Raw genomic sequence first — 12,744 nt, 5'->3', positions numbered from 1 at the left:
GTCAACTGATATTCTTAGCAGTTTTTTCCTCTCAAGGTAATCAAACATAAAGAATAGAGAGAACACAGGGTAAACACTGAAGAGGTGAAAAAGCAACCAGAACCACTTACAACTGACATTTCATTTTCGACTGGCAAGCCAAGAAAATATGGAACTCATTGAAACCAATTTTTAATAATATATAATTGTGCATAGATTTATTCATATATCATTGAAATAGAGAACTATTTCACTTTGTACTGCTATCATAAAATTCTTCTCCATGTTTTACAAATTGTATCATTGGACAGGTATTATTTTCTAGGACTGCAGGAAACCTAACTACTAATATTTTTGCTCTAACATAAACTTTAAAATTTAACAAAATATTATTTTCCCAAGTCAAACTTGAAATTTCTACAGTGTCTGAAGAACTTTTCCTGTAATCCACAAAGCAATGTAAATATAAGCCCTCTGATAATGCAGATGGCATACAATGATAAAAGATTAAAACTTTTCTCCTTCAGATGCAAAAAAAAAAAAAAAACCAAAACAAAACTCAAATTGAACCAATCTGTGAAGTATTGACTAGTAGAAACAAGAGGCCTAGACACTACATCTATATATGTTTTCTCTCTCCTAAGTCTTAGGCAGACTAACAATCAAATAAAAAAAATCAAGTATTTAAAAGATTAAAAAAGTCAGAAAAATAAAAAGAGCCATTACCAGATAAAAATGGGTTTTTTAAGAGTCCATAAATTCCAAACAGCAGCAGAACGAAGAGAATCAGGCGAGTTCGTCTTAGAGAATCTGGAATGAGAAAGAAAAAGCCTTAACTTAAGTGACATCAATGAGAAAGGACAGCTTGACAAAAACCAAATACTGAGTTACTGGTGGAAATCCTATTTCATCATATGCGGTTTGGGAATGTGGCATTCTTTTGTAGAACTTCCGTGTTTTCTTCTCAGCACCCCGTTATCAAAACATCACAAAGCCACTCAGGCTTTGTCCTTGATTTTGGTTCTCAAAAACAGGGTGTCAGTAGATTATTTCTATTCTGACACAGCTTACGTTACAAATATAACGATATAAGCAATGTAAAAGTGGATAATTGTTAGAAAAAATATTTATAATCATTTAAAGATAGGGCTATGACTTCCTTGGGGGTGCCTGGGTGGCAAAGTCAGTTAAATGCGTGGCTTCAGTTCAAGTCATGATCTCGTGGTTCGTGGGTTTGAGCCCCGCATCAGGCTCTGTGCTATGACTTCCTTTTAGGTGTCTTCCCAATATGAATGGGGTCAAAGCAACTTACCATTGGTCTTTTGTGTTAGTGCTTGAGCTTTCAGAAAACCCTCTGCAAAACCAGTTTTAAATGCATCTTGGTGAGCTTCAGGTATATTTTTGGTCTTCATGAGTTTGTCCAAACTCTCAACATCTGATCCTCTGTCCCGCAAAAGGAACCCCTAAATATACACACAACACATCAGTACTAACTATATAAATAACACGGCCCCAAAATAAAATGACAACTCACAGAAAAATTCATTCAAAAAATCCAGAATTTCTAATTTTTATTGTCCATGTGAAGAATTACAATTAATACTCACCAATAAATTACTTAAATGGCTAGAAAACTAACTTTGCACCTTACACTTGTGTCAATCAGTTTACATAAAGAAACCATCTGTAAGAATACTATACTGAGGGGTGGCAGGCTGGAATAGATGGATAAACATTCAACTTCAGCTCAGGTCATGATCTCACAGTTTGTGGGCTCAAGCCCTGTGTCAGGCTCTGTGCTGACAGCTCGGAGCCTGGAGACTGCTTTGGATTCCGTGTCTCCTTTTCTCTCTGCCCCTGCTCACACACACTCTCTCTCCAACAAACAAAGTAATAAACAAAAAAGAACACTATAGTGAAAATAGTAGGTCACAAGTGGACTTAGGGTTCTAATGGTGTGATGGTCACACTCCTTTATCTCTAGTAGGGGAAAACCTCATCAATTTATTAAAGGTTTACTGAGCATCTTTTATATACTTGACCTTGTAGAATTTCTGAAAATGTAAAGGTAAATAACCAATGATTTGAATGTTCTCAGTCTTACTTGGGAGAGATACAAATAACCAATTTATTGAAATTAATTTGTTAAAATGTTAACATTCTAGGTTTGGTAAAATAAACGCTACCTCAGGAAGTCAGAAAAGGCATTAGAGAATAGGATTTCTAAATTTTTTTAATGTTTTTATTTTTGAGAAGGGGAGTGGCAGAGAGAAAGGGGATCTGAAGTGGGGTCTGCACTAAGAGCAATGAGCCCAATGTAGGGCTCAAACTCGGGATTGTGAGATCATGACACAAGCCAAAGCCGAGTGCTTGAATGACTAAGCCATCCAGCACCTCAAGAACAGGATTTCTAAACCACAGGGAATATAAAGCATAAACAAGTTGACAGAGCCATGAAATAAAGCCTTCAGTGCTCAAGAACTACAAGCAATCCTGTATAACAGGACTTAAACATGCCAAGAGAGGAATAGGGTGGAGGTTCGGAGGGGATGCCACACTGAAGATGAAAACAGAAAAATAGTAGGAAGGGGCCAAATGATGAAATGTCCTGTGTACTATGGCACGAATCGGACAATAAAGCAGAGGAATACAGTTATGACATCATTACATTTTAGAAGGGTGGCTGGGTGGCACTCTGGAGGCTACCCTGAAGGTAGCAAAACTAAAGGCAAGGAGATTAAATACATGTACATTAGAGTCACTTGGGCAATAACTGTTAAAGCTTATCTGTAGAGTGGAATTAGGGATGAATAGAGACAGACCCAAGAAATATTTAAGAGGCTGAATCAATAGGACTTTAGTGATTAATGGATGTGAGAGGAGAGAGAAGATGAACAAATCAAAGTTGATCGTCAGGTTTCTAGCTTGGATGGATGCTATTCATGAACACAGAGAACACACAGGCAGGTTGGGTTCGTAGGGAAAAGGACAAAGGGACATATCTAACAGGCCAATGGAGAGACATGATTGGAACTCAGAAGAGAGGTAGGTGTAATGACTTGACACAGGTTATGAATCTTTTAGAAAATCAATTGGCCAGTAAAGGAAATCAGATCATGAGGGGTCTCATCTTAATAATTTGAGACTTATTGCTTTTTCAAACAAAAAGAGGTCTAATTACCTTTACAAATGATGGCGCTATTTGCTGTGTTTCTGCTAGTCTCTCAGAGGTGGACTGTAGACGTCGTGTTCTCGATTTCAAAGTTTTAAAACCCCGAGACTGCATGAAAACTGAAGAAACAGTATCACGTTTACTTCTCATTGTAAATTTTTATAAGAGAAATGCCTAAGATTTAAAAATGACATGATGTACATCCTAATTTACTGTATCAGTTTTTAACAAAGTTCTTTGCTTGACACTTCACTATACTAGTAATTAAAACTCATCAAATTGGATTTGAATCTATAACTTTACAGTTTCTTGGTAATTTTAAAGAGTTAAAAAAAAAAGTCCACTGACGAGTATCAAATATAGGTCATGGTCTAAATCCTCAAACCCCAATCCTGCTGCCCAGAAGTAACCAACTAACAATTTCATGACTACACTTCTATGTATTTTAACACATGCTCTTTCTATAAAAATAGTATACAGTTTTTTGTAATTGTCTTCTTTCACTAAACACTATACCCTAGACATCTTTCAGAACAGATCAGACGATGCATTCAATTTGATGGCTGTTAATATTTTTCCAATTTATCAGTGTAGAGCAATTTGAATATTCAACAACTTTTCTACTGTGGACAATAGTTGCTTGCTGTTTTCTTATTGCTAAAAATGCTGCACTTGGGGCGCCTGGGTGGCTCAGTCAGTTAAGTGTCCGACTTTGACTCAGGTCATGATCTCACAGTTCTTGGGTTCAAGTCCCGAGTCGGGCTCTGTGCTGACAGCTAGCTCAGGGCCTGGAGCCTGCTTCGGATTCTGTGTCTACCTCTCTCTGACACTCCTCTGCACACGCTGTCTCTCAGTCTCTCTCTCAGAAATAAAAAACATTGAAAAAAATTTTTTAAAAATTAAAAATAAACAAAAATGCTGTACTTATAATTCTTGTACATATCATCTTTTAGCACAAGTAGACTAAATTCTTAAACGTGAAACTGTGAGGTGTGAATTCCTTAACACTATGAAATTCCCCTCCAGAAGCTGTTATGTATTTATATACCCACCAATGAATAGGAGTATCCTTTTCTCCACATCCTTTGCAACCCAGGTTAATATAAATGTTTTTAATTTGTACAAATCTGATAAGCAAAAAGTAGGGAGTTGCTTTCATTTGCATTTCAGGTTATGAGGAGACCGTTTGTGAAAAAATTTCTTTCGTTGAATATTTTATTGCTTTAGCAAACTGATCACTCATGGCCTTTCCCATTTTCATTTGTAAAAGAATGCATGTTATATTTATAAACTTTAAGTCATATGTATTTGAAATAGTTATTTTAATGTCTTTGTCTTTTGATGTAATAATTTATAAAATTAATGTAGCCTTATCTTTTCATCTTTGGGGTTTTCAGCACTGTGTTTTGATTAGAGAGCTTCACCCCAAAGCTATGGATTTAAAAGCAGTCTACTGACTTAATTTTTTGTTCAGACCTTTACCTATTTGGAACTTATAATTTTAAAAATTTAAAAAAGGGATCTGATTTCCCTCTTGTTTAGGCCCTAGTTCATTTGTTTATTTTATTTATTTATAAGTAATCTCTTGACCTTGTAACCCTATGATTAAGCCAGCCAGGCACCACATTTTACTAAGCCCATGTTTATTTATTTGTTTGTTTTAATACAGTTTATTGTCAAATTGGCTCACATACAAACAACACTCAGTGGTCATCCCAACAGGTGACTTCCTCAATGCCCATCACCTAGTTTCCCTCTCCCCCATGCTCCCATCGACCCTCAGTTTGTTCTCTGTATTTAAGAGTCTTTTGTGGTTTGCCTCCCACTGTCTCTGTTTGTAACTGTTTTTTTTCCTCCCCTTTCCATTCCCCATGGACTTCTGTTCAGTTTCTCAAGTTGCGCATATGAGTGAAAGCCATATGATATCTCTCCTTCTCTGACTTATTTCACTCAGTATAATACCTTCCAGTTCCATACATGTCACTGCAAATGGCATGATTTCATTCGTTCTCATTGCCGAGTAGTTATTTCATTGCATCTATAAACCGGATCTTCTTTATCCATTCATAAGTTGGTGGCCATTTAGGCTCTTTCCATAATTTTGCTGCTGTTGAAAGTGCTGCTATAAACACTGGAGTACATGTGCCTCTATGCATCAGCACTCCTGTATCCCATAGGTAAATTCCTAGCAGTGCTATTGCTGGGTCACAGGGGAGTTCTAGTGTTAATTTTTTGAGGGACCTCCACACTGCTTTCTAGAGTGGCTGCACCAGTTTGCATTCCTGCCAACAGGGTGAGGTGGCTCCTCAGTGTAACTAACCCCAAGTTTAAAATCAACTTCTTGATTTTCACAGCAGGAATTTACGGTTTTGATTGGGGTTGCACAGAATTAACAAATTTGGGCCTAAATTAAAACTGTTACAGTACTAAGTCCTTTCAGAGAGGACTGTGCCATTCTTTCATTGTAGATTCCATAGCTCTTTAATTCCTTCAGTAAAGTTTCGCGTATAGATGTGTGCATACATTAGGTCAAAAATTTCTTGTCAGGATAAAAGATTGACTGGGTTTTGAAGAAATTATAAATAAAACCTATTGCTAGAATAGAAGATATTGATTTTTAGGCATTTATCTCATCTGATACCACAGTAGCTTTTCAGTTGATTTACTTAAGTTTCCTGGGAAGGAAACATCTACCTAGTAAGCAAAAACAATCAAAATGTTGCCCTTTCCATAAATTTACTTTCAATCCTACCTTTCTACAACATCCTAGAAGCATAACAATTAAAATACATTACATGTCTTTTTCATACACTTACCAAACAATAAAATGGTTAAGAAAGACAAATCAGAATCCATTGAATAAATCTAGCTTTTTAAATTTTTTCCAAAGTGAATACAGGTGCGACATACCTGGCCAGTACTGAAGATCTGAACAAATACTTTTAAGAGTTCTTGAATGTTGTCTGTACAGGCAAGAGGAACGTAAAGTACTAAACATATCTAAGTAACCTGGAGGAAAATTGAAAAAAGTAAATTTTCTAGTTACCAAGCTAAAAGTCATGAACTACAGTAATTTTACCAAATATAAGAAAAACAAAAATATGAGTTTAGCCTTTTATTTGTTCATATGGCTTTGCTTTGAAGAGTTTCTAAAAGCACTGCTAACCTAATTACATTTCTTCCCGACTGTCTTGTCAATCACTTATCCCTTTGATTATCTTTTTTACCTGGTAGATGGACCCTGTCTGCCAATGAAATTAAATTCAAACCAAAAGGTAACAGATAATATATGCTGAGCTAATGCTCCTGTTAGTCAAAAGCACAAAAAGAACTGCTATTTCCTAGAGACAATTTCAAACACTCAAATGAATAATGTGATGAGTAAACACTGTAAAGCAGGAGCACGGGAATCTTTGTCTCTCAAAGCTCCAGGTCACTGGGTACAAACAGACTTCTTTCCACAGCTGCAAGCCAGGAATGCTGGTGATCCTTGTAACTCCTACTGTTGACTAATGGGCCCATCACACTTTAAATCCATGAGCCAAGGGGAAAAGGAAACAGCAGCAATAGAAACTGATTCTTATCTATGCCTAGATCCCAAGGAAGAGTTCAGGAATGTTTCTAGGAATCCTATAGTCACATCAAGAAACTCCTTCTGAATACCTACCTCTCCCTGCCTAAGCCAAGAACACAGCTGTCAGGAACAGGAACAACTTTAAAAGGAAATGCAAATACACAAGCCAAAGGAGCAAAGGTAATACTACTACTACCCTACCTCAATGATAGGAACAAAAATTTAACTCCGCTGGACACTTACTATGGGCCAAGGAGTGAAGTCCTTTGGGCTAAGTAAACTAGTTTGATTCTTTCATTTGATCCTACAAAGTGAGATAAGGAGTTCTTCCTCAGGCTTCATATGAGGAAACAGCAGTGTAGAGGAATGAAGTAAATGCCACAGGTCCTCAGTCTCAGGACTGAGTTTGATCCTGGTCTACTCCTCACCCTTAACCACTAAGCCTCGGGACTTCTCTGAGGAAGGACGTAGTAGAGCGTAAAAAATAAGAGAAGCAGATTTTTACTCCAAGCCCCCAAGCTCAAAAAGTTCACCTTTTCCTCACAACCCTTATATGAAATAAAGGCAAAAATACAATGAAGAATTAGTAAATGAATTCAGGATATCCAACCTACAGCTTCAAATCAATCCTTTATCACAAAACAATTTAAACCTGAACTTCTGTGTTATAGTTTGTACTCATTTTTTAACATATGTTCTTCCATCAATATAAAACAAGTATTTTTTTTGTCAGGTTTTTAAAATTCATTTTGAGAGACACAAGGAGAGGGAGAGGTGGAGAAGAAGGGGGAGAGAGACAGCATGAGACAGAGAGAGAGAGAGAGAGAGAGAGAGAGAGGGAGAGAGAATCCCAAGTATGCTCTACATATTCAGCACAGAGTCTGACACAGGGCTCAATCTCATGAACTGTGAGATCATGACCTGAGCTGAAATCAAGGCTCAGACGCTAACCAACTGAACTATCAACATGCCACTAAAACAAGTATTTTTGATAAGGTCCAAGATTCACTGTTCAGGTATCATCCAAAAAGAAATTCATGAAGCAGAAATCCTTTTAACAAACTACCCACTCATTATAATACTGGATTGTTACAAGATTTAAATAAGAAAATATACACACATTCTATTCAAAAAAGGACGATAACTATTTCTTCAAGGTATTCTCAGAAATTAGTTTGGCAACTGGAATCCAATAAGGTTTGTCACCTAAAATTAAAATAACATTTCACTATTATAAAATCTGTTTTGTATGCTATATTACATCTTGGGACGAATAAAGAACCCTAATGGAAAAACCAGGAATTTAGTAATTTGGTAGTCTACATACAGTCTACAGTTTCATTAAAGGTATCATACCAATGTTCATTTCTCAGTTTTGATGAATGCACCATGGTTAAGTAAGCAGTTACCATTAGGGGAAGTCAACTGAAGGATATATAGGAACTCGGTACTATTTTCCAACTTCTCTATAAATATAAAATTACTTCAATATGAAAAGTTATAAAAGAAAGAACAAACAAACTCAGGAAAGAACCCGACACACAGTAAACATTAATAAATGCGATCTGCTGGGGCGCTTGGGTGGCTTGGTCAGTTAAGGGTCCTACTCTCACTTTCTGCTCAGGTCATGATCTTAGTTTCGTGGGTTCGAGCCCTGCATTGGACTCTGCACTGACGGTGTGGAGCCTACTTGGGATTCTCTCTTTCTCTCTCTCTGCTCCTCCCCTCGTCACACTGTTTCTGACTTTCTAAAAATAAATAAATAAACAACATTAAAAAGAAATAAAAGCTACGTGTTAAACCATTAATAACAACTGCTTACTTACATTGAAACAAAAAACACACTAACTTACCATATTTATTTTCAAAGAAGGACTGTGCGGAGACATGAGATGTATGCCAATGGGAAGAGACGCTCTTGCCTTTACAAAATCCAGGAAGTAGACGGTCTACCAGTTGATCAATCTGTCCAATTTTTAATTCAGATAATCCAAGGTCTCTTAAATTAAGTACAGGCTGGAAAGGAGTCAACCAAGATTGCATTATTCTCAAGATATTTAACTCAAAGAATTCTTATCAGTTGAAATAATATGGATATTCAAAGTGTAACAAATGTATTGATTTCTCTCCTCATATTTAAAAACTAAATTGGTACAATATTTTTATAGTTCTAGTTTTATGGAGATCAATCATGTGAAGTTTGACAAAGGTTAAAAATACTGGGGTGCCCGGTGGCTTAGTCGGTTGAGCGTCCGACTTTCGCTCAAGTCATGATCTCGCGGTTCGTGGGTTCCAGCCCCACGTCGGGCTCTGTGCTGACTGCCAGCTCAGAGCTTGGAGCCTGTTTCAGAGTCTGTGACTCTCTCTCTCTCTCTCTGACCCTCCCCTACTCACGCTGTCTCTCTCTCTCTCCTAGAAATAAATAAAACATTAAAAAAAAAAAAAACAACAACCTTTTTTCCAATGGTATTATAAAGTTATGGACATTTAAAGCCTCCTCCAGGGGCGCCTGGGTGGCTTAGTCGGTTTAGCGTCCGACTTTCGCTTAGGTCATGTTCTCGCGGTTCGTGGGTTCGAGCCCCGCGTCGGGCTCTGTGCTGACTGCCAGCTCAGAGCCTGGAGCCTGTTTCAGTCCGTGACTCCCTCTCTCTCTGACCCTCCCCTGCTCACGCTGTCTCTCTCTCTCCCAGAAATAAATAAAAATATTTTAAAAAAATGTTTAAAAAAAAAATAAAGCCTCCTCCAATTTCTAATAAACAAAAGCCCATTTGATTAAAAAAAGGGGGGAGGGTATGCTGTTACTAGAGGACATCTCACTCCTCTGGCCTCATTGCTGAGATCCTTCTTTGAGCTAAGAAATTTAATAGTTACCCATACCTAATAAGGAGGGAAATTGAACAAGGTGAAAAATGTGTGAAAATCAGTTTAGAAAATAAATTCACATTAAAACAGTTCTCAACTACCTACAGATAGGATAGATATGAATTATTTTCCTGTCCATGGGAGCTATTAAGCAGAAATGGGAAAAATAAACACTGAAGTATCAGCTTTTTTTTTTTTTTTCTTCACTTCTGTAGGCTGTGGGACCAAACTGAATAGAGTAATGCTTCCTATCCAAACATCTCCCACAGCCTGGGCTTCAATGTTCCAAAGTTTAATTAGCAGAACAGGGGAGCTGCCCTGAACTGAACTCAACACTTTGGAAATCAAGTAACAGCTTCTGATGACTGATGTGAAGTTAGATACATACAATTGCACCCACAAAAAAATAAAGTTAGATCCATGGATTATAAAGCTCTGGATTAATATCCAGGGGTTTGTCAATCACTAGCTCTGTGACAAGACATTCATATTCTTTACTTTTTTAAATGTTTATTTTTGAGAGAGAAAGAGATACAGCTGTGAGTAAGAGAGTGGCAAAAAGAGAGGAAGACAGAGAATCCAAAGACGGCTTCAGGTTCTGAGCTGTCACAGAGCCCCATGAGGGGCCTGAACTCACAAACTGAGAGATCATGACCTGAGCCATAGTCAGATGCCTAACCAAACTACCAGGGCACGCTGACAAGTCATTCATGTTATTAGAATCCATTTCCTCATTGGTAAAATGATTATGAAATATGCCTACTTCACAACAAGATAGTATGGATTAATAGAAAAGATCATGCCTTGCTCATCTGAAATATCCTAACAGATATAGGAAGATAGTGAAAGGCAGGAGGAAGTAAAATATTTAAAGGTGCTCCTTAGAGGCGCCTGGGTGGCCCAGTCGGTTAAGCGTCTGACTTCGGCTCAGGTCATGATCTCACAGTACGTGGGTTCAAGCCCCATGTCGGGGTCTGTGCTGACAGCCTGGAGCCTGTGCTCAAAGCCTGGAGCCTGCTTCATATTCTGTGTCTCCCTCTCTCTCTCTGACCCTCCCTTGCTCATTCTGTCTCTCTCTCTTTCTCAGAAATAAATAAAAAATTAAAAATTAAAAAAAATAAACAACGGTGCTCTTTAAACTACTGGGGCACCTGGGTGGCTCAGTCACTTCAGCATCCAACTCCTTTTTTTCTTAATTTATTATTTAATTTACATCCACCTTAGTTAGCATAAAGTGCAACAATGATTTCAGGAGTAGATTCCTTAATGCCCCTTATCCATTTAGCCCACCCATCTTCCCACAACCCCTCCAGTAACCTTCTGTTTGTTTTCTATATTTAAGAGTCTCTTGGAGTGCCTGGGTGGCTCAGTCGGTTGAACATCTGACTTTGGCTCAGGTCATGATCTCATGGTTCATGGGTTCGAGCCCCGTATCGGACTCTGTGCTAATAACTAGCGCAGAGCCTGAAGCCAGTTTTGGATTCTGTATCTCCCTCTCTCTGACCCTCCCCTGCTCTCAGAATTAAATTTAAAAAAAAAAATTAAAAAATTTAAACATTTAAAATAAGAGTCTCTTATGTTTGGTCTCCCTCCTGGTTTTTATATTCTTTTTGCTCCCTTCTCTTATGTTGATCTGTTTAGTATGTTAAATTCGTCATACAAATAAAGTCATATGATGTTTGTCTTTCTCTAATTTTGCTTAACACAATACCCTCCAGTTCCATCCATGTAATTGCAAATGGCAAGATTAATGAATTCTCTTCGACTGCTTGTGTAATACTCCACTGTATATATACACCACTTCTTATTGATTCATCAGCTGATGGACATTTGGACTTTTTCTGTATTTTGGCTATTGTTGATAGCATTGCTATAAACATTGGCGAACATGTGTTCCTATTAATCAGTACTCCTTTAACCTTTGAATAAATTCCTACTACTACTATTGCTGGATTGTAGGGTAATTCTATTTTTAATTTCTTGAAGAACCTCCACACTGTTTTCCAGAGAGGTTGCACCAGTTTGCATCCCCTCCAACAGTGTAAGAGAGTTCCTGTTTCTCCGCATTCTTGCCAACATCTGTTGTTGTCTAAATTGTTAATGTTAGCCATTCTGACAGGTGTGAGGTGGGACCTCATCGTGGTTTTGATTTGTATTTCCCTGATGATGAGTTATGTTGGGCATTTTTTCATATCTCTGTGTATCATCTGTTAAACATCCAACTCTTGATTTTGGCTCAGGTCATAATCTCATAGTTGGTGAGATCAAGCCCAAGATTTGCACTCACAGCATGGAGCCTGCTTGCGATTCTCTTTGCCCCTCCCCTGCTCACAGGCCCACGCTTGTTCTCTCAAAAGTAAACTTAAAAAAAAGTGCTCTTTACACTACTAAAAACAATAGAAAGGATATTATTACAATGAAAACAAAACAACAATATTCAAAAGCTACTTTTCAAAAGTTACCTTTAAAAAGAACGGGAAGCCAAAAAGTCTATTTACTTTTTTTTTTCCCAAGTCTATTTACAGTACAAAGATTTCAAGAGGGAAATGCAGATTTGTAACTTAAAATTATTTCCCGTACTTACTGGCTGTCAGGTCCTTGGAATGTAAAGAGAAATATGGTGCATCTAAACACAGCAATTATCATACAACTGAATAACTGATATTACAGGTATTTTTAAAACAAAAACTGGTAACAAAACACAGAGTAACCACTTTCCTACATCAGATAAGCTTCACTGCAGTTAACACCTAATTTGCAAAATGATGGGAACTCTTGGAGTAAAGGGCAAACAAACTATCATCAAAGGGCCTGGAATGTTTGAGAGGTAGTCCAAAGATCAATGACAGAAGAAGAAACTAGAAAGATGGGCCATGGGGCACCTGGCTGGCTCAGTCAGTGCAGCATGTAACTCTTGATCTCAGGGTTGTAAGTGCACGTCCTACACTGGGTACAGTAACTACTTGAAATCTTTTTAAGCACACAAAAAAAGAAATAAAACAGAAGGGAAGGAAGAAAGACAGGCAGGCTATGGTCAAATTGTAAAGTCCCTTGTCTGAATATACTTCTCTAACTAATATGATTAGTTTTGTTTTATACCAAGAACATAGAAGATAAAGATAACAAACTGGGTAAGAAAAGGCTGATGGAAAAAAGA

General features: G+C 37.5%; 1 protein-coding gene and 1 non-coding gene across 2 annotated transcripts in view; both read right to left on the bottom strand.

The window, feature by feature from the left end:
• The window catches only part of YME1L1 (YME1 like 1 ATPase), a 49,610-nt gene that overhangs the window by 23,916 nt on the left and 12,950 nt on the right, over positions 1 to 12,744 (bottom strand). Inside the window, exons 3-7 of the mRNA XM_039220505.1 lie at positions 8,579 to 8,741; positions 6,062 to 6,160; positions 3,161 to 3,270; positions 1,292 to 1,442; positions 706 to 789 (exon numbers count right to left, since the gene is read on the bottom strand). Coding sequence (XP_039076436.1) covers positions 706 to 789; positions 1,292 to 1,442; positions 3,161 to 3,270; positions 6,062 to 6,160; positions 8,579 to 8,741 — 607 coding nt within the window. The remainder of the gene's footprint in view (positions 1 to 705; positions 790 to 1,291; positions 1,443 to 3,160; positions 3,271 to 6,061; positions 6,161 to 8,578; positions 8,742 to 12,744) is intronic.
• On the bottom strand, positions 9,795 to 9,930 carry LOC120222626. Its single transcript, XR_005526091.1, has one exon. It is a non-coding gene; the product is annotated as a small nucleolar RNA SNORA36 family (small nucleolar RNA).

This window comes from Hyaena hyaena, unplaced genomic scaffold (genome assembly GCF_003009895.1).
Source record: "Hyaena hyaena isolate Hyena2069 unplaced genomic scaffold, ASM300989v1 scaffold_896, whole genome shotgun sequence".
Classification (NCBI taxonomy): Eukaryota; Metazoa; Chordata; class Mammalia; order Carnivora; family Hyaenidae; genus Hyaena; species Hyaena hyaena.
This window is presented reverse-complemented; position numbering and strand designations above follow the sequence as displayed.